We start from the raw sequence: 26,905 nt of genomic DNA on the forward strand, positions 1-26,905 counted from the left end.
CAGCCTCTTGTCCAGGTTCTGCCAGTATACAGTGTGTGTGTGTGTGTGTGTGTGTGTGTTGGAGGTGGGAGAGGGCAGAATCAGTGAGCTCCAGGTGAGTTTTTACCAAAGAGGCATATGTTTCAGGTAACCTGGGTTCCCAGTTAGAAAAATGATCTGTTTTACTTGTGTAGATGGTGTCATTTGCTCACAGCATTTCCAGGGGGTGCGTAACTCTTGGGGAGTGACAGAATTTCATTTTAAACTTCCTAGGCTGTCCTCTCCCTATGAGTTATCCCTACCTTGGGTTATTAATGATTATTCTCTTATACTTTTTTGTCATGCTGCTGGATTCCTTCAAATTCTGTGCCCCCTTGTGTCTTCAGATGTTGACTTCCAGGGCATTGCTTGACAGAGACTGAGATTAGGAGCCCCTCACGAGGTGACAGTCAGGTACCTCTGCTCAGAGGAGGGTTGGTGAAAAACGAAAACGGAAACTTTCTCAAATTAGAATATGAGACGGTAGAAAACTTGCTTAGGTTACACATGCTTAGGTTGCAGATATCTTTTCAAGAGTGCGTGAGTTGGTTTAAGCAGGATTCATTTGTCCTACAGAGTTAGGGTATAAATGCCAGGTGCCCCCTTATTCTGTGACCTCGGGTCCTCAAAACCTGTCTGTTTTTACCACATACCACTTGGCTTGATGAATTCAACACTTCTTCCAGTGCCCGCTCCTCCCAAAGAATCTACTCCCAGAAAGTGTTAAAGAGAAATGTAGACTTTACTGAATATTTCATAGTGGAGACCTAGGAAGGGGTCAACGTAACACCCTGCTCAGCAAATTACTTAAATCTTTCCCTTAGCTATTTCTGTTCTCCCAAGTCCCTCTCATCCGTACCACCACTGCTGTTTTTTGTTTTTTTCTTCTTTTAAATCATTTCTAGTCTTTCTCTGACAAACTTTCCTGAGTTCCTTCTCCTTTTTCTCTCCTGCTAATTGAGAAAAATGTACATTTTGCTCCATTCTTTTGCATAGCAGTTAAGGGTCCCTTTTCCTTCTGAAGCATAACCTCACGGGCTTATATTTCAAGTCAGTGGTCCTTCTCTCAAACAGACAAGGTGCTCCTTCGAAGACGGACAGATGTGAATGTGGGTTGAAATGTCGTGCCTAAAGTCAGGAGGGGAGGTAGCTGCCGCTCAGAAGTCCTTCTCACCATTTTCAGAGTCATCACTGTCTATCATCAATGCTGTGGGGCCTTGAAAGCCCTCCGCAGAAATGGTTTCCCGAGAGTATCTGAAGCAGGGAAAGAGTTCACGTGGGCAATGGTGGCAGCTCTTCTCTGAGCAAATGACTGATCACCTTGCCTGAGCGCTTGCCGAATTCACGGCACTTTCCTGACAGGAAACAAAAGCTGTCTGTTGTTGACTTATTGTCAGTCTTAACTGCAATGGAGTCAAGCCTGGTCAGGTGGTTTTCCAAATACCCAGAAGGTATTAGATTCAGGATGGTCAGTTTTACACATTTTAGATCCCACTGTTCACACCATTTGTCAAGGTGCCCTGAACCTTGTCCCCAAATCCTGACTCTGCTGAGGTGACACGCAGCCAGATACTGCTAGTACCATCGGTTGGTTTTATGCCAGTGCGGGGAACTTTCCTTTGGTCAGGGGCTTCGAGAACATTGCCTGGAATCTTTTTTTTTTTAATTTTTAATTTATTATTATTTATTTATTATTTATTTTTGGCTGTGTTGAGTCTTCGTTTCTGTGCGAGGGCTTTCTCTAGTTGCGGCAAGCGGGGGCCACTCGTCATCGCGATGCGCGGGCCTCTCACTATCGCGGCCTCTCTTGTTGCGGAGCACAGGCTCCAGACGCGCAGGCTCAGTAGTTGTGGCTCACGGGCCTAGTTGCTCCGCGGCATGTGGGATCCTCCCAGACCAGGGCTCGAACCCGTGTCCCCTGCATTGGCAGGCGGATTCTCAACCACTGCGCCACCAGGGAAGCCCTGCCTGGAATCTTAGTTCACAGGTCTGTGAAGAGGGAGCCTGATCTTCTGAGATGGAAGAGCCTTTGGAGAGATTCAAACTCAGCCCCTTGATTTTTCTGACGTGGAATCTGAGTTCCAGGGAGGGGAAAGGACTAGCTCAGGTGATACAGTGAGTTAGTGATCGGGCTGGGCGTAAACCCATCCCTTCTGATTGCCGTGTGTGGCTTTGTTCACCACACCACATTGCGTCCCTGCCTTCTATCTGGAAGATAGTTCACTCAAAACTCTCTTTTTAACCCAGAGTTGTATCTTCCCAGGAAACAGAAGGAGAAGTGTACTATTTAATTCCCTTTGTGGTTTCAGTCTTGGCCTAAAGTGTTCTTTTTTCCCCAAATGTCTGGAAGGATGAAGTGCTGTATGGTAGAGAGTTGCTTTCTTCCTGAAGGCCAGGAGGGATGGTTCAGTCTGAACTACTGTATAAGAAGATGGACAACACATTCTCAAGAGGAAAGGTGTTTGTATCCACATACTGGAATTTATCCACCTTGACTGATATGGTGGCATTGACCTGGAGGTGCTCCAGCAAGAACTGAGAGAGGTTCTGGTATATGTTTTTGGTTTGCACTCCAGACTCACACACTGTCACCAGTGTCTGTTTTTTGACATCTTTGTTGATGAGAAGCTCCAGCTTCAGGTCGACAGAATGTTCTGGGCATTTCACAAGAAATTGCAGTTGGCAAATGATGAAGTACCAACCTGGGAACTGGATCACCAGATTCCCATCCTGATATCTGACTCCATGGGTAATGCCATCTTTGTTCCAGGACAACTTGGTTTTGTTTATATGCTTTGACACTGGAAAGAGAAGGACAAAAGAACCTCAGAATTATTAGGCAAATTTCAGATGTGGATTGGAAAATTTGAAGTCTTTATTCAAGGTTCCCCATTCAAGTCCTGTGTTTTCTATAATATTGGCTGCTGGTTCAACCATCTGGAATATCTTCCATGTTACTCCTAGGCATTACTGAGTATTCAAGGTACAGGTACAAAACCACCCCCTGCCTTTTCTCTAATGCATAAAGCTGGAGGGTCAGAACACACACGGTATTAGACCTTTACCTCCTACGGAACTGTTTCCCATTTAATCGTTGTATCATTCTGTTATTATTATAATTATTATTTTTCCCTTTTCAGACTATAAGCTCCTGGACTGTATTCCCCATAAGTTCTGGACTGTCATGGACATTTAATCAACCAATCAAGGAATATTTGATCAATGGGGGACTGCTATTTGGTAGGCATTGCACAAAGTATCAGAGAAAAAAACAATTTTGTTCAATTAGTGAACAATTTAGGCATCAAGAGGTCCAGGAGAATCTCAATTTGTTAACTTTCACATTAAGATACGTCCCTTAACTATTCATTGTCTGAATTTTTAAATGTCTTCCTCTCTTTAAAAGGGCAGCCGGCCATAATTTTGTAGACCCCTCAAGTGCACATTAAGGGCCTCTTCCCAGCTGGGTTTTATAGAAAAGCAAAGAATTAGCAGATCCTCTAAGCTGACAAGTTGGCGTCGGAAGCCAAGTCTCTGAGTCTTAACAAGTGAAAATCGGCACTGATTGGTCAGGGTGTCTTTCAGAATTGGGAAGCTGGCATGTTCATTTTAATTGCTTCCCTTTAAACCTCGTTGCAATTCAGCTGAAGAATGAGAACTAAGCTGACTGCAAAATTGAATTTTTTAAATGAGCAGAATGGCTATTTCAGAGAATCTTGGCCATCTCCTCTGTACCTCATCTCTCCCAGTGTAAGTGCCTCTTATTATTTCATCTATAAGGGGCCTCTCTCCCGAAGCATGCTGCAATATGCAAATAGACCCTGTGCCAACATGGTCATTAAGCTGTCAATCTGCGCACAGGGCAATTTTGTGGCTCCCTTATGAATAACTTGATAGAGGCAGAGATTAAGAGCCTGCTTCCCGTGCCTGAGGAAAAGTACTGCACACTTGGCCTGCAGCCCGTAGATGGATGAGTAAAGAGGGGTGGTGCGGTGAGGCACAAGTGCCCTCACAGGCCAGGGACGCAAACTTGAGAGAGTGAATGAGGCTGAGCAAGTGGGAACCTTGTAGCTTTCAAGAGTAATGCTCTCCCCTCGCCCCCTAAGGCATTTAAATTCAAATTATAAAAAATATCATGCAGGCTAAACAAAATGCACATGCAGGTCACATTTGGCCGTGGGCTTCTGCTTGTGACCTCTGGCTTAGAAATTTCAGAAAGGCCACAAGAAGTGGCCCTCATGTGGTTGGGTTCCTGGATTCGGTTACTGACCTTGGAGGTAGGCCCATGACTTCTTGAATGGAGCCCTTTCCAGGATACATGAGATGTCCTCTGAACAATTCCCTAAAAATAAGGAGATCCCATGTTAAATGCCTCTCTCTGCTCCGGGAACTGGAGCCACCAGATCTTTCTCCGTGACCCTTTGATGGAGACGATTACTATTCTGTTTCCGTTTGGGGGACAAAAGGAGACCTGTTTATTTCTCATTTTGCTGTCAAGTACCTTAGAAGGTTTTTTAAAACGTGATTGCTCCCACTTGGGCTTTTACAAAAGACTGTGGAAGTTGGGGGGAGGAAACAGATAGGGCCTGAGTCCCTATATGTACCAGGTGCATTCTTGTTGCTTTATATATGCCACCTCACTTGATCGTTGCAATAACTCCATGAGAGAGGTATTATTACGTCCCTTTGAGAGATGGAAAAAAGCGTGTGGACCAGACAGATTAAGTACATTGTCCTACATCAGTCACTCAGCCAGGCAGTGGTAGTCAGAACACTAAGGTTGGGAGTAATTATTGCCACCCTTCCTTTAAGAGTGCACTAGCTGAAACATACATATTTCATCTAATCTAATTCTCAGAATAACTCTGTAAGGCTAATCCTAGACAATGTCGAGACACGGTCACTGCTACAAGGTCATGCAAGTTGGTGGAAACCCTGAGATCCACCCCCATGTCTATCTGATTCCAGAGAATCAGGTTTCTTCCTCAGGGCCATTTTGCTAGACAGAGGAGATAAACACATCCTGGTGCTCAATTTTAAGAGGATATAGGATCAAAGAGATCTAAGCAGGGAGCCTGCTATTTGGAGCTTCCTCGGCAGGGAAAAAAGACAATGTTTATGTCAGTGTGGAATTTAAGAAATAAAAATATTTTAAATATATTCACTGGTGATGGCAGCTTAGCTTCTTATTATAGTAACTATTTTGTATGCAAAGAACCAAGTTATACATTTCCTGCAAAGACCCATGAATTCAACTTATTCTGGGCAAATTTTTTCTTCTCTTTGGGTCTTGGTTTCCCTAATCTGTAAAACTGGGAGATCTGAGACCTGACACTGACATCTTTTTGACGGTGTCACCAGAGACGATCACTCATTCCATCCATCAGAGACTAGGCAGGCGTTCAGTCGAAGTGGCCACATCCTAGTAGGCTTGTTCACTGGATCTTCAAGTAGTATACGTTGGGCTCACCATCTTCCCCATTGCCTTCTATGTCCAGGCCTGAGAAGATCCCTCCTGGCCTTCCTTAAAGCGGGGTGGGGTCCTGGGAGTGGTGCAAAGCTAAGTGAAGAGCCCCCTCTGCTGTCTGAACAAGCTCACTGCTAGAGGCACCCACAGCAGAAGCAGGGGGCAGTTTTCATCCTTTTCTTCCCTCAAGGCATGTAGAGCTTCTGGTCTGAAGGTCTCTCGGCTGAGGAGGGCTGGTAGGCCAGCTGCCATTCTTCTGATGCCATCTCTCACGCATCCTCCAACTAGCGTTCTTGTCCTGCCTGCAGCGCATGCTCTCGGGGTGCGTCCAGCCACATTCACAACAACGAGGCAACGAGAGCTGCTCATTCTTTTTTTTTTTTGGCCGTGAGGTGCGGCTTTCGGGATCTCAGTTCCCTGACCAGGGATTGAACCTGGGTCATGGCAGTGAAAGCCCGGAATCCTAACCACTGGACCACCAGGGAATTCCCGAGCGCTGTTCATCCTTAAATGTGCTCTGACTACTGGTAGGGAGTCCCCCTGGCTCAGCCTTCTCTTTCTGGGATGTGGAACGTCAAGTCGAAAGGAATCGCAGAGAGGCACGTCTGGCTGCATCTCTCCTCTGCTTGGAACCCGTTTCTGACACTACTGTGACTGCAGGATCAGGGCCCAGCTCCTCCACATGGCATTCATGTTCCCTTGTGTTCTAATCCCTACGGAATTCTGCGGTCTCCTCCCTCACTTTCCCTCTTTCCCTGTACTCTCTTGTACTTGTCCCAATAGTAGTAGTGGTAGTGCTGGTAATAATAATAATAACAGCTAATACGTATTGACTGATGGCTGTTTTCTTGGCACTCTGCCAAGCACGTTACATGCATTATTTTACTTAATTCTCACAATCGTCCCACGAGAAAGGAACTCTAGTGACTTCTCTCTTGTACATAAGGAAACGGAGGCTTTAAAAAGTTCACATCCGCACAGCTAGTAAGTGGTGGAGTGGAGAGTCAAACCCAGGCTATCTGACTCTAATGCCCGAGTGGATTTTTGACCATTTTACTGAAGGTTGGGGCCTTGGGGTGCCCCCAAATACACCATGTTGGTTTTCCATTCCACTTGGAATTGCCCTCTTCACTGATAAGCTATTCCTTGTGTAAAGCACAGCCTCTGGGAACCCTTCTTTGACCCCTCCGTCTGTTTGGTATTTACCTCCTCCGTTAGATGGTGAATCCTCAGGGCAGAGACTACTGTTTAACTATCCCCACTGCCAGCTCAGAAGATGCTCTGCAAATGTTGAATTGAATCATCTAGTCTGTCTCTCTTACTCCCCTCTGTGGGTGTCAGCTAAGTTCTTAAGGCTTGAGTGAGGTGAATGCAGAGTCTTGGCTTGCCTTCCCTTCCAGGCTGGAATAACACCTGGCCTCAGTCTCCCATTGGTTCTGCAGGTTAGGTTAGATTAAACGGGAGGTTAAGATTCAAGCCCTTGGCTGAAGCCAGCACATCACACCAGGAACAGGCTCTACTCCTTGGCTGAAGACCCCCTCACACCATGTCACTTGTGGTGGCCTCTATCAGGTGAGCTTCTGTAAATGGGTGGCTGTAGAAGTACAAGCCTGGGCTTGCCTCTCACACATGCATGTTCTTGTTTTTTTATTTCCCCTTTGGTCTTTGCATATTTGCTGGGTTGACCTCAGTTGTAATTCTGAGAAACCCAAGGATGGAAAAAAAAAAAAAACACCTTATTTTGAAGCATTTGCATTTCCTGAAGTCAAATGCCATGGCGTATCTTAGTTTTTCTTTAAGAATCTTTTAGATGTTTCAAGAGAAAGGGGAGACAGAGGCAACTCCCTTGAAGAATGACATTGCTAGAGCTGGCTAAATGAAGGGGCTGGGAAACCAGGACACCGGAGGAGCTATTGGTGGAATGGGGCTGCTGAACTTGGAGAAGAGCCCAGAGGAGGGCACACTGATGGCCTTTAGCAGCTGCCAAGGCTGTTAGGAGGGCCAGAGCTGATGGGGGCCGGCTCTCTGGGGCCCAAACACGAAGGCTCCATGAAAGTTTAAGGAGATGATGCACTCAGCTAATGGTTAACACCACTCTTGTTCCCATTTCTCAGATGAGGCAGTGGGAAGACCTTCATTAAGGACACACAACTCACACTGTAAGTCACAGTGCCAGCAGCTCAAATATTTGACCAATTAGTGCTGTTCAAAGTCATGTTGGACTGATGTGAGGGTCGTGAGGCTCTTGTCAAGACCTAGATGAATGGTTCACGGGTCATTAGTCATGTGGCTTGAGTCTCCTCATCACCCTGTGACTCCATGCTCTGACTTTCTTTTTTGGTTATGAGACAGGAATCCTATAGTATTCCTGGAATTTTGAATTTTGGGAGCATTGGGAGCAAAACACACCTCTGTTTCATTCATTTCCCAACCAGATTTGCTGTCTGGAGGGGTTTAGTTTGAAGAACTAAACACTAGGGTGGGGAAATGAGAACAATCTGCAAGTCATGGCAGAGTAGATGGCCTGGGAGTTAGAATCTAGGAATTGTCCCTCTCTGGGCTGTCATGTCCCTAGCTAGATGAAGAGCAGTATGAATCTGATGATCTAGAAGGGCCCTTCTAGCTGATTCTAGCAGGCTGTGTAGACCCAGCTGTACACCACCAGGCTTGCTGTGGGGACAGAAAGTCAGTCCCAGCTCCAACTGTCTGTCTTTTGAGGCATGTTGCTCTACCCCAGCTAGGAATCTGTCTTCACACATTAAGATTTCCAGACACCTGCATCAGTAGAACAGAGCATTTTAGGTCTGGGGACAATCGAAGTTATGAGGAGCCTGGTTCTGTAATGGTTTTCATGGTTCATAGAAATGGAAGTTCCCCGAGAACTCATCTGGTCCAGGCTGGGTAACTACGTAACACATGTGTTCCCCAATGTTACCCCCCCCAGCAGACTTGTCCTAGGTCACCCCATGAGTCAGTGACAGAGGCAAGGCCAAAACCCAGGACTCCGTGCTCCTGTGGGACATTCCATCTTTTGGACAACTCAAGTACTCTGTGAATACTTCTGAGGACCAAGGCCTTCAGATGGGCAAGATTTGTAAGCGTTCTCCCAAGCTTTGGCCTCCTCTAGGGGGATCATGGAACTTTCTTGGGCTTTGTTTGGAAGCCTGGAGAGAAATATGTGCCAATGAAACCGTCCTGGACAGGTGCACGTAAGACAGAGATAGGGAGAGAGATGTTGCTTACGGTGGTTGAAAGGGTCATGTTCTAGAGGTCAGAATAATGGCATCCTGAAGATGGGAACCCACCTTGAGATCTCAAAACATTAGACCCAAGAGGACCATTAGATGCCAAGTTAACCAAGACCCTAGATTTATGAGTGGGGAGACTGAACCCAGAGGGACTGAAGGTCTGGCTCAAGACCCCACCGTAGGTTAGTGGCAGAGCTGGGTTCAGAGCACACAGTTCCTGACTCCTAGCCCAGGGCTCAGTCCCATTTTTTAGTCTTTCCATGTAGCAGGAAGGGTTAAATGTAGGAAGAAGTGGGTTTGTGGCCACCATACACGCTGGACTGAAAACTGATGAGACAGCTGGTGGTGCTGGGAAAACAAGCACAAATGAGCCTTCTGGGCTCCCTCTTCCTGGGAGAATGGCAGCAGGTGACTTCAGGCAGGTGTGCTGAACACTGCCAAGTCATAAGTCAGGGGCAATCAGACCTCCATTAAGATGCAACAATGCCCAAGGGGGCAAAACAAACCACACTTATCATTCCAGCCAGAAAGTATGTGGTCTGAGTGCCAGGCACCTTCCAGGCTGATATCAGGGCAAAACAAACAACACAGTGCATCTCAAAGAGAGCACCTGGGTCCTGGTCAAGGCTTTTAACTTCAGACCTGTCACTTTCCCTTACTGACCCTCAATTACTGCATCTGTGAAGTGGGGATGGTAACAACCCAAATGTAAGGATGTTGCAGAGATGCAATGAGATTATGGATATCAAGTGGCCGGCACAGCACATGGTAGCCCCTTCCTCCCCCACTCCTCTTTCCCTAGTTGTTACAGTGGCACAGTTTAGCAGTGCTGCTTAGCTGATGAAATGATCTGGCTGATGAAATGCTCATTAAACCAGAGCTCATGGCATTGTCTGATGGATTGAAGTTTCTCAATTATGTACGTAAGTGTTTGAAGCCATCTGATGCTCCCAGGGAAGTGTGAATAATCCTCCTCCCATCTGCTGAAAATATTTGAATCCTTCCAAGAAAGAGAGGAATCATCCTCATGACTCTGCATCTACTATGTCCTGGCTTCTTAGTTCCTCCCTTTGGCAGAATATCTAGGAGAGTCCCAGCAGTGACATCTAGGGGAGAGTCTACTATCAGTTGAATTCAGAATCAAAATGAATCCTTAACCTAAGGGTCATTTCAGCTGGCTTCAGTTGGACCGTTTTCTCGATGCCACCAGGCCAACTAGTAACAGAAGAAACTCCAGGATGGGTTATTTGTTAAACAATGGACAACTAGGTGACCCTGGGTTTACAAACAGCATTTGGGGAATAGCCATTACGGCATGCTCAGTGTTAAGCACATAGAAAGTCACCAGTAAGTACAAACTGAGATCAAGCTGAAATTCATTTGAATCCCTTGAAGGTTACTTAGGATTTTGAGGTCTTTTTTTTTTTTTTTTTTGGCCACATGGCGAGGCTTGATAAAACTATCAAGTCAGATAGTTTTATCTTACATACTGAAACAGGTCAGGATTGAAAAGACCCCAAGGGAATTCCCTGGCGGTCCAGTTGGTTAGGATTCTGTGCTTTCACTGCTGTGGGCCCCGGTTCGATCCCTGGTCAGGGAACTAAGATGCTGCGTGCCTCACAGTGAGGCACCCCGCCCCCCCCAAGAAAAAAGACAGTTTAAGAGTGGGCTTTAAGTGAATGGGTTTAACGTGAATGGAGAAGCCAATAAGCTCTTTGAGGCCTGTGACTATCTAAAAAGCAGTTACCCCATGAGCAGGGGTATCCCCACTTGCTGTGGAAAAAAAAAACGACAACAACTTGTAGACTGGGCAGTCTCGATCCAGATCAGTCCACCTGATAGAAGTGAGGTCTCTGCTGTCTTTCAGCCTTTCTAGGGGAGGGGGCTGTTGCTCCTCTACCTGCCTCTTCTGCCGCCAGCATAGCATCCTGGTGGGGCTGCAGCCATCTGGATCCCAGCTGTGTGACACCAGGGCGAGCGGGGGGGTTGGTGAGTAGACAGCTCCGTGGTTTAGTTTCACTGCCTTCGATGGGCAGCTTGTATTATTTCCCTGGGGGTGGGTTCACTAGTTACAATTAGAGAGCCAACTTACTTGATCTCTTGTAATGCCCACATTTTCTCTTTAGCAGGGGAAATGGGGAGGAAGGTAGCCTGCCGAGCCATGCAAAAATTATAAATTGTTAGAACGGTGAAATGGTCAAAGAATCCTAAGATATTTGATTCCTGGAATGTTCTATTCAGAGCAAAATCCATGCCAGGTCAGGTCAGCTGGCTTGCCCCCCTCATGCCTGATATTTTCAAGAACAGGAAACTCCAGTCCCTGGGAGTTCACGTCCTAGGACTGGAATGTAGGTATTCCATAGTTTAACCCAGTTCTCTGCCTTTTGTACCTCATCCCCAGCTGGAGATTGAATCCAGGCTGAGGGTGGGGAATGCACAGAAGGGGTGCAGGACCACTTCATGTGGTCTATCCACTGTTCCCACTTCCTCAGGGCCTCCAGGGAACCTTGGGATATTAGGGGCCACGTGACATTCACAGGAAAGACAAACTCTTCTAACTGGCAGGCTGTGGGGAGGAAGGAATCATCCCAGGTCTCATGACTCCTCAGCTGCAAAGCTGGGGCTTGAATTTGGCCTCTAGATCCCCTGCCGTGGGCCATTCATGCCCCCTACCACCTCACCTCTTGTGCAAACCCACGTGTGTGGTTGCCCTAGTGGCCCTCTCTGTCTCAGAGCTCGACAACAGAGAGCGTACTTCAGTGACAAGAAGACAAACAGCTGCAGGAGCAGGTGCTGAGGAAGTGACAGAGAGCCCTGGCAGGATTCCTAGCCTTGGAGGACTGATAGGGGCACCGGAAGGAAACACAGTCGTGCCGTACTCAGCATCTGATCGTACAATCCCGGTTCGGCAAAAGGGCTCCAAGGCGGTCAGCCTGGACTTGGAGGTCTCCCCACTCCTTGCTAGCTGTGCAATCTTAGGCGAGTCAAGTCGGTAAACCTCTCTGTGCTCTAGTTTCCCTACTTATAAATAATAAGGGGCTCATAATTATCCCCCGGACTTGTTGTGAGACTGTACGAGTGAATCACGAAGCACTCGGCTCAGTGCGTGGCACAGAGTGAGTGACCCATCAGTGTTTATTATTTTCACTCCACCAGATCCTCACACGTCCCTAGTAAGGGAATAAAAGGAAAACTGATTTACAGGTTGTCTACAGAATTCCTCCAGTACAGCTAGGAACTGGTATTTTGTTGTTGGGAAGTTAGGAAGGCCTGGGGCTGAGACCAAGGTGACCAAAATTAGTTTGCAATAAAGGCAGTAGAATTTGAATGTCTGCAGAGTTTGTGAGGGGAAGCGAAGGCGTGGTGAAAATGGGAAGGAGAGCGTGGAAGCAGGGCAGTATGCATGCGGTGGGCCGAACCCCAGGGAGCAGGGCGGTCCCTCGAGAAGGCCCCGGTGGCTGGGGCGCAGAGCCCTCACAAGCACAGGGGGGTCTGCAGCTCAAGCCCGCCTCACCCTCCGTGACGAAAGGCACTGCCCCACCGGCTTCTCCAAGCACCCTAAATGCTACTGTCAGCTTTGCTACACACAGCTGCGGGTGCGTCTGGAGCTCTGGGGACCTCAGGCATGGGGGGCTGTGTTCCGGGGTTTGGGCAAATAAGGCACATACACGAGCATAGGTGAGAGTCAAAACGCCGTGGAGGCAGGAGACTGGAACAAGAAGTGACGAGAAGCAGCACCAGCCTCCCTCGCCCAGCCCGCCTGGACTCTGTGTCCAGAGGACTTATGCTCGACCACGTGGCAGACAAGGGTCGTATCTGCTGTCCCGTTTCACCCTCGTAGTGGCTCTGTGCAGGAATCCTTCATGACTGCGTTTGCCAGGGAAGAGGAGAAGCGAGTGGGAAAAGGTTCTCCTCCCATCTCCCTTCCTGCCCTTAGTCCCGGCTGGGCCCCCGCATGGGCCACTGAGTCCTGAGCACGACGGAGTGTGTGTGAGGTGGCAGGCTGCCAGTGACAAGTCTCCTGGCTGGGAGTGGGAAGCTTGTGTTGAGACTCAGACATCTTTTCATTACAAAAGAGGCTTGGCTTTCTGTGGTTTCCCTGCAGCTCAGTGTCATCCTGTGTTACATTACTTTAGTGTACGGACATGGCCCTGTTTTCCAGGCTCTGGGCTGCTGCCGGCTTCCTGCTGATGGTGGGCAGTTTCCGCCAGTCGGTGGCAGAGGTCTCCCTGGGAAGTGTCTGGCTTCTGCTCTTGTCCGCCCCAGTGACAAACCACATGCTGCCCCCTGGGGCTTCCTCCCTGGAGTTTCTGGGAGATGATGCCTCTCTGTCTGGAATGTCTTGCAATGGCTTTTCAAAAGGGAGTTTGCTGCTTCTGCCTGTTTAAGAGGGGTTTGTTGGGGGAGGAGGCTGCGGATGCAGACTTCCTCAAGGTTATTAGGAATGATCTTTTTAGACTTTTCTCTTCTATATTTACATATTGAATGAAAGATTAGAGTATCATAAAACGTCAAAGTTGGAAGGGCCCTTCCAGTTCATTCAGTACATTGTTGTTAGGTTATAGATGAGACCCAAAGAGGAGGAAAGACTTGCCCAGAGAAACACAGCCTGCTGGTGTGAAGGTCAGTTCTGGAGCCCAGGCCTTGCTCCAAGGTAGTGTTCTTTCCACCTCACCCTGCTACTGTGTCTGTAGTTTGCCAAGTTAAGAGAAGTGGAAACTTGCATTAAAAGCAGGAGAAAGCTAGGGACCACGCACAGTAGGTCACTGACATTTTATGGCTGAAGCACATCATGCGGGGGCTAGAGAGGAGCCCTGGATTCTGATCCGTGCTCTGCCATCAACTCCCTAGATGACCTTGGGCAAGTCACCTTGATTCCCTCAGCTCATCATCTGCAAAATGGGACTATTAATCCCCATGTTGTTTGCTTACAGGATGGAGGCTAAGATTAATCCAGGGGAGCTGTGGGAAGGTCTTTAACGAAAGTTTCATGGCCCTGGTGAGAATTATTAGCATTTTCTAACTGGTTGCAGAAACATTGAATTGTAAACTGTGGTTGGTTTTGGATTAGTTTGTGTTCTGATATCTAGAGTGATGGCCCATGTAAGAAGTGATCTGGTAAGTGATCTAGTCCACAGCTTCCACAACTTTGAATTTTATGGATCAAAATAATTACTCCAAAATGTAAATTCAGTGACCAGTATACAATGGGCAGCTTATTATTTTGCCTTGTGACCATTAAAACAAACAAACAAAATAACTCTGACTAAAAGCAAACCAACTTAATTCCCATCTATATCAGCTTCATGTTGTAAAAGAAAGGACATTTTAATACCAAAAAACTGTAGAGGGCTTCCCTGGTGGCGCAGTGATTAAGAATCCGCATGCCAGTGCAGGGGACACGGGTTCAAGCCCTGGTCCGGGAAGATCCCACATGCCGTGGAGCAACTAAGGCCGTGCGCCACAACTACTGAGCCTGCGCTCTAGAGCCCATGAACCACAACTGCTGAGCCCACGTGCCACAACTACTGAAGCCTGCGCGCCTAGAGCCCATCGTCCTCAACAAGAGAAGCCACTGCAATGAGAAGCCCGCGCGCCACAACGAAGAGTAGCCCCCGCTCGCCGCAGCTAGAGAAAGCCCACGCGCAGCAACGAAGACCCAACACAGCCAAAAATAAATAATAATAAATAAAAATAATAAATTTCCCTTTAAAAAAAAAGCTGTAGAAAAGGAGGTGCTCTCAGAGGAAAGCATAGTTGGCCATGGGAAAAGGGGGATCACTGGTTAGAACCTCTGTAGTTGGTGACCTACGATGGAAGTGCAGAAACTGAGACCCAGAATGGCTGAGGTCGTGTTGCCTGATCAAAATTGTCCTTGTCATTGAGGTCATGTTCTCCCTAAAGATCCATCTCGCCCTCTTGAAAAATGAAGTTCTCGTCAAAACCTGGAAAATCTGGATGGATGTGGGACAGTGGGACTGGGGAAGGGAAAATGACATTTACTCAGTGTGTTTGGTTTCTTGCAAGCTTCCGTGTTCTGATTCCAAAGCCGGTACTGTTTCCATGATGGGGGGCAGCAAGCCCTGGTCTGTGGGTGAGACCCAGGCCACCACTTCATTCTGTGAATGAAGTTCTGTGGGCCCGCAGCCATGCCTGCTCATTTGCACAGAGTCTGTGGCTGCTTCTGCACCACAGCAGTGGCGTGGACTCGCAACAGGGACCCTTACGGCCTGCAAAGCCTAAAATGTTTACTGTCTGGCCCTTTCCAGAAAAAGTTTGCTTACCTCTGCATTATGCCATGCTCCTTTTTACCTTAATGTGACTGTCTACAGAGGCATTGTGGGAACTGAGGTCACATGCTAAGTAATTCCAGCCAGAGTTAAGCTATTGTTGACAAAGCTGTAATTATTAGTCTGCCTTGAAAGATCCAGAATGCTGCTCCTTTTAGGGGATTTTGCCCTTACTTTCTAAGTCTCTGGGTGACAAATAGCAGGAGAGGCATGACTAAGGGTGTCCTGAAGGAAACTCCAAGTGCGATGGCTGCTGGTGTGAGGAGCTGTGTCCAGACACTTATGTCCTGTGGCCCCAAGCATGACCTGGTGTCTCTATCCAGGTGCCTATAATGACCCACTTTTTCTCTTTTACTTTTTTTCTCTGAGCTGTCTGGTTATCCAGCTGCTAGCTAGGTTCTAAAGGTTACAGGACTGAGATGGGGCTAAAGATTTTGGGTTGAAAGAACACTGGATTAGAGATGAGGACATCTGGGTTCTAGGTTTGACTTCATATGACTCTGAACAAGACCCTTCACTTGGTCTTACTTTTCCTCTTCTGTGCAATGAAAACATTCATCAGAGGATCCCAAAGTTTTTCATTTTCCATGTTAACCTAACTCTGCATATCACCACTCTGGGGCTAGTAGAGACAATGCATTAATTAGTGACTTAAGTGATAGGAAATATGAGGGGTGGGGAGGTCTGTTTCACAAGCCCTCAGCTTCATTATGCATTTTGTCTGTTATCAGTTATTTAATGATTACTATATGTTGGTCACCATGCTAAGCAATATCTGGAAGAGATCTGACAGCTTCTCCAATACCTACATGAGGTGGGTATTATTAGTCCTATTTCACAGATGAGGAACTGAGTTTCTCAGGTGGGGTGTAGAGCCAAGATTCATACCCATATTGCCTGACTCCAGATTTTAAGCTCTTAACACAACGCTGCTTTGTGTTCCTCTCTGTGTCCGTGTGACAGCCTATGCCAGAGGTACAATTTTCACTAGTGGGAGAGGTGAGGGCTGGTGGGAGAACTTGTGGGGATGTGAGTGCAGCTCAGCGGCTACTCAGATGAATGGAGATGCATCAGCTCTGCCCTGACGGCCCACGTCCGCCTCCACCCACTCTTCTGTTGGACACTATCATGATGTTTCTGGTTATTAATCATCTGTGATGTGATTTGGATGCGCCCCTGCACATTTACTCCTCATTCCAAAGTCTTACCTCCTTTAAGGTGGAATTTGCCCGGCGGGTGGGGAATGGAGTCCTGGAAGAGAAGAAAGAGGAAAGAAAAAAAAAAAAAGGCAGCATGAGAATGTCATCAGATTGAAACAGCTAGTCTTTTTCTTTTCCATTTTGGTTGTCCTCAAAGTATTGTGCAATTTAGAATTCATGTTTCATCTGACTCTTAGATTTAAAAAAAATTAATTCACTGACTTAGTTTACAGTGGGCTTTCTCATCCATTTGCTTTACAACCTGCTTATCAGAAGCACAACTGGAGGATTACTATCCTCATTTCACATGTGAGGAACTGGGGGCCGAGAGGTAAAAAGCTTATGGCAGCTCAGGGACTAGAATCTGCAACTCAACTTTCAGTCCAGTGCTTTTTGTTTCTATCACCACATGTGTTATTTTTTCCTACTTTGATTAACATAAGAGCAAACAAGTGTAGTATATAAATATATGTGGGTTTTGGTTTTTTTTTCTATGTTTGATTCAGTAGACAGTGAAAGTATGTTGTAAACATACCTAGGAAGGTCCATTTCTATTTCTCCTGTGGTTGGAAATTCTGAATTAATAGAACATTTACGTGCCAAGCATTGCGAAGATACCAAAAATAATTAAATTGGGTCCCTGCCCTCATGGATTTATTACAAGTTTATATTTGACTATAACATCTAAATACTTATAAATATATAACATAAATAAGCATAAATGTCTATTATTTATTTTAATATTCACATGTTTTATGTTATTTATTCTGTAATAAGCATAAATATATACATAAACATTTACATAGTTAAGTAAGAGGTTGATAGCAGATAATCTGATAGCAGATCGTCTTCTGAAGGAGGGCCCCCAGGCTGGGGAGTGGCGGGGATGAAAGGAGGTCTTGCCCAGGTGCTCTGAGTACGGGCAACAGGAGCAGATGGGCACAGCTCTTCACCCCTAATTCCTCAGAGACTAGCTTCCTCCCCGGTCTCCCTCCCCCTTCTCCCCACCTCAGCCATTAGAGACACCCCTCAGTTGTCCTGCCAATGAGGAGTGAAGTGTCTTCTTTATCTTTTGACCTATCCTGGTCAGGATCTCCTATAGTGCATTGGATTGAAATATTAATAAAGACCTAGAGAAATGTCAGCATTTACAAGGGTGAAAACAACTTCCCAACTTCTAACGGAGCAAGAAGTTAGCAGCTGCCCACATCTTATTTTCTTAGTGTTCTGTATGAACACCTGGGACCATCTAGAGTTCCCTCTTTATTCTACCATTGCTCTAGGGGCTCTGTCCTTTGCCTTCGATTGCCAGCTCTCCTGATCAGTGACTCTCTTCTCCAGCCCAGATGGGTGGCGGTGAGTCGAGGGAGACTCCTGAAGCAAAGCCCCGGCAGAGCACTGATCTGGAGATGGAAGTCAGTATAGATTTGGGAGCTTCAGCTTATCAGGGAAAAGAAGTGAACTTGGCTTGGAAGGTCCTTCCTTCCTTGCTCTAACCGTCTATGATTTTGTTGCTTTAGTTGAAAGCTCTTAACCTAATTAACAGTGCTGTACATTTGTGGTCTCTCAGTTGCACATGTATTTCAAAGGAAAACCTGATGTCACAAAATTCCCCTCCAGGTTGCCTCTGTGAGACAACAAACAGCATTTCATAATTTAATAAACACCTAGTTTACTGCCAAGCATGTCCGTCGATTAGTGTGGTGTGCAAAGACGTGAAGGAAAACATCTACGTTTAAATGTGGTGCTAAGACCCGTTGAATTCATCGGCTGCCCAGGAACATGTCCTGCCAGAGCAGCAGCCCCCGTGGAGCCATCCCAGCGGCCACTGGCAGTTGGGAAATACCAGGGAATCATACATTCAGCACATGTTGAATTGGGCACCTGGTGTGTGCCAGGCTCTAAGTTAGTCATTGGAAGACGTCCTGTGGATTTTATGGCTCGATCATTAAAGCAGTCATTTAAGATATACAAGTAAATATCTAATTAGAATTGCAAGTTGTGGCAAGAGCGGCCAGGAGAGAGGCAGAGTGTTTCAAAATAGTACTTCTTGAGCTTTAGCATGTGTATGAATCACTTGGGAAGCTCCTTAAAATGCAAGTGCTGATTCAGCACGTGTGGGTGGAGCCTGAGAGTCTATTTCTGACAAGCTCCCAGGTGACATCGGTGCTCCTGGCCCACAGAACACAATTTGAGTAGAAAGGTTTTAAGAGATAATATCTGGAAGGAGATCTAATTTACATGGGCGGTTGGGGGTACAGGGGGAGTCTCTGCCATTTGAGGGCTTTCTGGTTTTCTAGCTTCAGACAGGAGGATGTCAGAAACAAAGCTTCATAGTACAGGAAAGAATCCTGTTGCTTGAACCTTCACCCAGGACCCATGACATCTAAGACAGAAGTGTGACTATTCCTATCTTGAAGAGCTCCTGGGATGAGGACAGGTCTCCAGAGCTTCCCTTGGCTACCCATGGTAGACAAGATCAGAGAATCAGGGCCAGAGGGGAACCAAGGCATCCTTTAGTCCATCAAGCTAAGTTTCACAGGCAAGGAGACTGAGACACTCATAAGTCAGTGGAATCCCAGATCCCAGACTGAAATTCTCCAGTGCTCTTTCTATGCCCCAGGAGAGATGCTATCTTCAGAAGCCAAGGATAGAAAAGCTTATTCTTCCCCAGCCCCCCGCCCCTTAGTAGTCCTTGTATTTGGAGGTGCAGAAGTAGGGTGTAAAGAGATGATGACTTAAATTTTGCTGAGGACTCTTTATACCCTAGGTGCTATGCTCAGTGCTGCCCATCTATCTATTCCTCTTTAGTAAGGTACCTCCCAGTCTTAGAATTCTTTCCCATACCTAGCCTGGGGATCCGGGTCTTGGCTGGGGAAACGTGAACTACCGTGCTTAGCAACTTGGCTTTGCGGTCAATAGTACATAGGCTAGACATAGACACAAGCAAATGTACCCTCCCAAGTTGTCATTCTCAGCTCCATTGAGTAGCTCAGGAAACTTCATCTCCGAGGTTACCAACCAGGTACATTTCCTTAAGTGTACTTCTCTCTCTCTTTTTTTCCCCAGACTCTGTGTGTCTAATGGGTATCCTCAACAATGTTTCTGTGTGTGGAGGGAGGAAACGTCACATTTAACCTGTTTGTTTCCAGGTGAAATGGCCTGTTCCGACCATCTTCCCCGCCTAGGAGTCTGTTTTCCCATTTCCTTTAATCACTGTGATTACAGGGCTAATAATGCTTCCCTCCGCTGGGTTGTTGTGGACATAATAAGATACTATACATAGAGTGTTAGCAAGTACTTGATAATAACTGTAGTTATTTTGGTTACCCTATTAATCCTAATGAGGTGCTTAATTTGCCTCAATACCTTGAAAGTCTTATTTCTTTTTGCAGAGCAAAGTATCACAGGGCATTTCAATTCACCCCTATATTTTATCTGGGCTGAAAAGCAGGGGAGTCAGCTCCCAAATTTACTTTGAAAAAAGATACCCTCTCTGATGGAAAATGGCCAAAGGCAACTAATATTTCGAATATGCCAGGTGGCCTCACATCTTGTAAGGTGGGCCATGGAGACCTTTGCCAGGAATGCCTCTCTTATTTTCCAGTGAACGTGATTAAGCACTTAATGAGGGTGCTTAATCCTCGGGGGCTAAATGCTTTACATGCATTATCTTATTTGATCTTTACCCCAAGAGTTAGTGATTGACTAAGACTTAGAGAAGTGACTTAATGATTATAGAAGGTCCCATAGATGGTGAATAGCAAGGAAAGTATTCAAACTCTGGCGTGTTGACTTGGAAGGCAATGCTCTTCAATGCCAAGCCACATTGCCTCTCTAGGGTAGGGCAGGATGAAGCTGGGGCAGGAAATCCTCCTGAGACTCCATGAGAAAGTGGATGGAGGTCATAGAAAATTTTCCCTGGCAGCCTTTGTTTTGGTAATGTTAGTGAAAGTGGTCATTGGAATACAGTGGCTTAAAGTAGTGCTTCTCCCACTGGGGATCTTGTTAAAATGCTAATTCTGATTCTGTAGGTCTGAGATGGGCCCTTAGGTTTTGCATTTCTAATGAGCTTCCAGATGATACCAGTGCGGCTGGGCCAGGGTCCACACTTTGAATAACAAGGGCTTAAAGACGTTACTCAACAGGCAATCAGGATACTGAGGCCTTCCTTCCCCAAGGAATGGGGAATGGCTTCTGGAGGCTGAGTGTGGAGCTGAGCTCATGTATGGGTTTAGGAAGTCTTCCTAGTCTGTTTGTAGGGTGGCTTCCTATCCTCTCATCTTCCTCTATCAATGCTTCTTGCCACCTAGCTCTAAGTCCTGCTGCCCCCCTGTGCAGTCTGGACTGACCTCTGTTCTGGCCCCGCAACTCCTGTCCTCACACTTGGGCTTGCCTTCTCCCAGACTGTGCGTCTCCTCACTCTTGCCTCACCTGGAATGCCCGGCACCATCTCCACCTGCCACCATCCTTCCAATGGAGAGCTCTTCTCCATTGAAGAATGTCAGCTAATAAATGCAAAAGGGATCATAGAATTAGGCAATTATCATTCTTCAACCCTCAGTGCATTAGCTGACTCAGATGAGGGTCATCATCAAAGAATGCCAAAAACATGGAGTGAAGGATATTGGTATGTGTTCAAAGTATTACCCCATAGATTACTTATTAATAAGAAAGAACAAAGTGTGGTACTAAAGAGATAGCCAGTGGTCTCCGCCTGAATCAAGTGACTAAACATTATTGCCAGTAATGGGGCAACCTGACATATACCTCTAGCCCTGCTGCAATAAGAAGTATATAACATCGCCTATGTACTATTCTTGCCAAAAATGTTTTATCTGAATATAATCACGCGTAAACACTAAGACAGTTCCAAAACGTAAACTATTCTACAACAGAACTGACCCTTTGAAAAAGTCAATGCCATGAAAAACAACAAAGAGCAGAGGAGATTTTTAGATCTGTGCTTCTCAAACTTTAATGTGTTTATAGATCACCAGGGACCTTATTAAAATGCAGGTCTAGAATGGGGCTTGGCATTGCTAACAAGCTCCAAGGACCACCTTTTAAACAGTAACATTCTAGATTAGAACAGATAACCTGAGAGTGGATTCTGGATCAACAAACAAAACAAGGCACAACAGCTGTAGAAGACATTTTTGAACAAGTGGAGGAAATTAAAATATGGACTATATATTATAATAAGGTGATATTACCAAATTAACATTAACTCTCTTGGCTATGATAATGGCACTGCAGTAAGTAGGAAATGGGTGCTGAAATACATGCAGGTGAAAGGTCACACTATCTGCAACTTACTTACATATATATAGAAAGAGCAGAAATATGGCAAAATACTAACACAATGAACTTAGGTGAAAGGTTATATGGGTGTTTACCATTCTATTTTTCTGTAGGTTTAAAGTTTTTCAAAATAAAACTTTGGGCATAAGACGTGATCCTACTAATTCTTGGAGGAGGCACAGCTTCCCTTCTAAGCTCTTCTGCAAAGCCTTCCCTCATCCCAAGCAGAAATTGTCTTCCTCTCCTCTGGTATGGCATTCAGTGCCATTCTGCCCCAAATTCAATCTCTTGAGTGTTTGGGCCTCATTTCTCCAACTTAGAGAGTCTCGGAAAAAAGCGTCCTGCTTTACCTACTTGGGTCCTTCCCTCACGGCCCAGCATAGGGCTTTCCCTGGAGAAGATTTTCAGTGAACTTTTTTGGATAGATAAATTGAACGCATTGGAGAGAGTAACTTGGGTAGAGAGAATAATCACAGGGCATTTCAATTCTCCCCTATATTTTACTGGGCTGAAAAGCAAACCAAAAAACCTTACCACCATGACCACCAGTCACCACCCCTATACTCCACTCTTGGTGGGGAAGTAGGAGTGGTATTGTAAGGATAAATTTTTTTTAAAAAAGAATTTTCTTTGCTGATAAAGGGAAAGAAGGCAGCTGCTTTCTCTTCTTTCTAGAGGACATAATGAGCCCTTGCTCTAAACTTGTGGACTGTAAATGGATCTCTCTAGGGGTTGGATAAGTCCAGGCTCCTGGTTTGTAACAGAGATGTCTCTAAGATTGAAGACCTCAGAGCCACTTGAACTGTAAACACTTCTGGTGTCAACCTTGTAGCCTATATATAATCTATATATAACCCTTTGTCTCTGGAGGAGATATGAGAAATTTTATTATTTTTCTTTTTTTGTTGTTTTTCTTTCTTTGCTGTATGAATTGTGTGAAATTTCATCCTGACACATATGCATGTACTCTGTTGTGCTTACTCAGTAAGAAATCAATTTTCTGTCTTTCCCATGAAGATCTGTCTCTTTGTTGGTAGGACTTTTACTTCCTCAAGAGTAGTATATTGGTACAATCTCTTTGGAAGCTGATTTGCATTATTTATAGAAATGAAAAACACATTATATTACCACCACTAGGAATTTGTCCCACAGATATACTTGTAGATGTGCACAGTGGGCAAAACTTCTAGAGGAAAACCTGAGTGTCCTTCACTAGGCACAGATGAAATATGAAGTACAGTAAAATACTATGGGACTCTTCAAAAGAATGAGATGGACTTCCATGTATTGGCATGGAAGGATCTCCAAGATATACTGTCAAGTCAATAAAGCAAGGTGCAAATTTATGAGTTTACTATAATGACATGTGTATACTGTATATTTGTAGAAGCATAGATTTTTGGAAGGGCATGGAAGAATCTGTTAATGGTCATTATCTCAGGGAAGAGGGATTGGTGGTTGGGTGGGGAGAGTGTGAGAGATTTCTACTTTTCTTTCTTTTCCCTTGTTTACTATTTACTTTTCTTAAACCACAAGAATATAATATTTTAAATATAATAGTTTCAAGGTAAATAAAATACAGCCACCACAGAGACTTAAGACATCAGTAGGCAATAAGTTCCCTAAGTAACATGAAAGCAGGGATTTTGTTGGCTTTGATCAAGGCTCTATACCCATTACTTAGAACAATGTCCTGTACAGAGCAGATGCTCAATAAATATTTGAGGTTGAAACCTAAGTTCTTTCTTTGCCTCCCCCAAGGAATTTGGCCTTGGAGTTATTTGGCCTTGAAGCCAAATCTCAAGGTGATCTTTGTTGATTTTCCTACATGCCCTTCACTTTTCTTCTCCATCACTTTTCTCACACTGTTCCACTGGCCAGGAAAGCTCTCTCCTCTATTCTCCCTTCACCCATTTGAAATTGTGCACATTTCTCAAGCCAAACTGAAATTTCAATCTCCAGTGAAGTTTTTCTTAGATCTGCCTGGGAAAATGTTCTGTCTCCTTAACTTGTGGTCTCATGGTAGCCCTATGTGCCTACCTTCCATCGCTTATTATATATTATGAGTTAAGCTTGTTTTAAATTTTGTCTGTGCATGTGCCTTTTTATTTAGAACTGTGACTTCTTAGGCCAATAGAACCATTCTTATGGTCCTCACCCCTGCCCCTATCCACCCTCACAGTAGAGTGCTATGTGGCCACCAATCCATTCCATTTTTAATAATTGGGATATGAGTTTAAGGTCCTTGGTTATCTCCCATTGACTTCTTTATCAGAAGTCCTGTTAGAGTCTCTTCATTTGTCTCTTCACTGTCATTTGTGCCTGTCCTAAAGCCAGCCTGCATTCCCTCCTCCTGTAGGAAGCCTTTCCTGATAACTCAAGCTCAAGGGGATAACTCTCTCTTCTTAGCTCTTCTAACAGTTAATATCTGAACAAATTATTGGAAATGGTATGTGTAAAACACTTAACTTTTAGCGTTGCAGTTCTTTTAAGCAAGTAACTGATATTTCTCCGGCTAACAAATCACAGTACACCAAACCCTACAATCAGGCTTTGAAGTGAATCTTTTCATATCCCAACGTGAGGGTAAGTCAGGGAGATGGACGCCAAGAAGATAGCGCTCCCAAGAGAAGAGCAGGAGCGGAGTTTCTTAGTGCTTCTGTGGCTGGCTGTATCATCAAAGGGAATGGTGTCCTGATTAAATAGTCAAGCAGTCTTTACCACCTTCACAGGATGACTTAGGTCAAGCCCTGTCCCCTTTCTGTTCCTCATTTCCCACATTTACAAAAATGAGGGCGAAAGTTCCACTCTAGTTCCTTCATGGAAAGAATCAGTTCAAACAAAAGTGGGATTTGAATAAGGACCATTCTGGAGCTCTCTCTAGCTTTATATGTTACCACCACACCTTACACCCCCATCATCTCTTTCTCTTTTCCTTCCTTCCTTCCTCCCTTCTTCCTTCCTTCCTCCCTTCCTTCCTTCCTTCCTTCCTTTTCTCTCTCTCTGTCTCATAGCAGTTCTAGCTGCAACCTTTAACTACAGAACTTTTCAAAGACCACTTTAATTTCTTTGCTTTGGCTCTTGCTATAAAATGATACACCTCTGGTTTACTTCAGATTAGAATTATAGAAATTATAGAGCCTCTACAGAAAAAAAAAAAGTGTCCTAGAATGTTTTCAAGAGTATTATTCCTAGTAGATGTAGATGAGCCCATTAAATGATGACTTCCATAAATTCTACAATCTAAACCTCAAATGCTAGCAATTCTGTTTTCTTTCACTTTTATGGAGCTATGAGCCTCAAAGTTTCATTTAAATTTCAAAGCTTGATGATGCTTGAGAAACAGATACCAAAGCCTTGTAAAGCCTGGTTCTTTTTAGCAATCAATAAGTTAAAGATCATTCAACCTAAGACAACTAAAGGAAACTAGAACAAATTCTGCAGGATGATAATACCATAAAAAATGGGAGCTTTGAAGGAATAAATAAAAATGTACTTACTGTGGCAGGTTGGGGGGGGGGTACAGTTCTTAAACTATCAAAATTATTTCATTAAAAAATTCATGAGCAATATATACTATCAGTACAGTATTTTCTATAAAATACATGCTGGTGGATTCTCTGTAAACACCAATTTCCTAAAATATGAAGAAGCTTCCGCCTTCATCTCTTCTGTTTTCACAATAAATCTTACCATTTACTTCAAAAAAAGGTGAATTTCCTGAGACCATTTGACCTCACAGTGTGTACCCATAATTGCTTGTAGTTTCAGAATTCTGAGCAGTCTCAAGGGAACAGGTGTGAAAAACATCGCTAGGTTCTGCCTCTGTGCTTTTTATGTTTTTGTGGAAGAGCTAAGCTCTTCAAAGCAGTGGCTCAGGAGGAAGCTTTCAGTCTGTCTTGTGAGCTTTAACGCTGAAATGCCCAAGCTCTAAGAAGCCCTGATCTTCTCTCTTGCCTCTTTCTCTTATAGACTTTGGCCTCTGAAACTTAGCTCCAGGTTAAAAAAAGCTCTTAGCATTGGATGAGGCCTCCGAAGTCTCAGGAACATTTGGACAGAGAATATAGAACCTTGGAATCTGGTCTGAAGGCATCGAAGACATGATACCAAGTTGTACAAATGTGTTACCAAGTTTCCTTCTCACTTCCTTCCTTGATAGGAATGTTGCTCTGGCTCAGCAACATTTAAATATTAATTTCTCAAGGCTAAGAGCTCCTCGCCCTTCTTTTGGCGCCTGTGAGTCTGGAAAGTTTGGAGATGATGGCTCAACAAAATTTTCTCTCAAAAAGCCAAACTATTTGACAGAGTTAAGTTCCCATTTCTTTGCTCCCTTTCTCTGCATGATACAGGTTCTTTTTTAAGTTCATTTACAAGTCTCTCTCTCTCTGGAGAAAACTGAACATAAATCAGAAAGCAAAGGCAAAGAAAGAGAAGTCCACTTACCGTCTTCTGAACTACCAACACCATAATGGTTGCCACAGCAAAGAGGAGACACAGAGCCAGTGAGGCCGTGGTGAAATAGAAATAACCGCGGCTAGTGGTTCCCAAGTGGCTGGTGACGGAGCCTGCGGGCACATGCATGGCTGGGTCTTGAGAAGGGGCCAGTGGGTTGAGTGCTTGCTGCAGCCCTGGGTCCATTCTTATATAGTCTTCCCCACATCACACCTTATCTCTCCTCATCTGATTCGGTTCTGGGCCCATCTCTGTTCCAAGAAGGATTCTCCCCCTGCATCCCGGATCATGTGACTTGGAAAAAAACCTTCACCATCTGCCTCATGAAGAAATGCTTCTCTGGGGGCGTGAGGCGAAAGGCAGCAGCGCGGGTGGGGGAGAGGTTCATTTTTCATCGCCAGGGATTAATGTGAGTGAAGAGAAACTGTAGCTACAGAGAAGGTGGCTGATGTCAGAGGGTGAGTAGGAAAATGACGGTTTCCCTACTCTGCTGTGTATGTGTGTGTGTGTGTGTGTGTGTGTGCGCGCACAAAGCAACTTCTGTTTCAATCACACTCAGCCACAAAACGCCTTCCGGCTTGAGAAGCTGCACATTCTCTTTAGCAAGGCCTGTGGCTCAGAAGTCCTCATCAGAAAAATGTCTCTTTGCTGGGCCTCGGGGAGGCTGGATTTCTTGGACTGTGGTAGAATGACTCAAAAGGGTTGATAATATTGGCTCCTGCTAAAAACTGGAAATACTACCAGATATCTGGGAAGGAAGGGCCCACAAATGTGGAGATTGAGCCAAAGGGAGATAAGCTCATGGCAGTATGAAATTTGGTGACAGGTTCAAAGATACTGTTTGAGAGGAGGAATCTGGAAACACTGATCTGGAAACACTTGGGCCTGCCATAAAACTCAGAAAAAGGGGAAGGAATTGGCAGTGAG

At 45.2% G+C, this 26,905-nt stretch overlaps 1 protein-coding gene across 1 annotated transcript; it reads right to left on the reverse strand.

The window, feature by feature from the left end:
- Positions 1–2,424: 2,424 nt before the first annotated feature.
- Positions 2,425–26,164, reverse strand: TNFSF8 (TNF superfamily member 8). Its single transcript, XM_059926550.1, has 4 exons — positions 25,970–26,164; positions 16,232–16,274; positions 4,289–4,360; positions 2,425–2,819 (listed from the first exon to the last, which is right to left on the reverse strand). Exons 1-4 carry the CDS (start codon positions 26,162–26,164, stop codon positions 2,425–2,427), a joined length of 705 nt encoding a protein of 234 aa, XP_059782533.1.
- Between the last annotated feature and the right edge of the window lie 741 nt (positions 26,165–26,905).

Source organism: Balaenoptera ricei, chromosome 6 (genome assembly GCF_028023285.1).
Source record: "Balaenoptera ricei isolate mBalRic1 chromosome 6, mBalRic1.hap2, whole genome shotgun sequence".
In the NCBI taxonomy this organism is placed as follows: domain Eukaryota; kingdom Metazoa; phylum Chordata; class Mammalia; order Artiodactyla; family Balaenopteridae; genus Balaenoptera; species Balaenoptera ricei.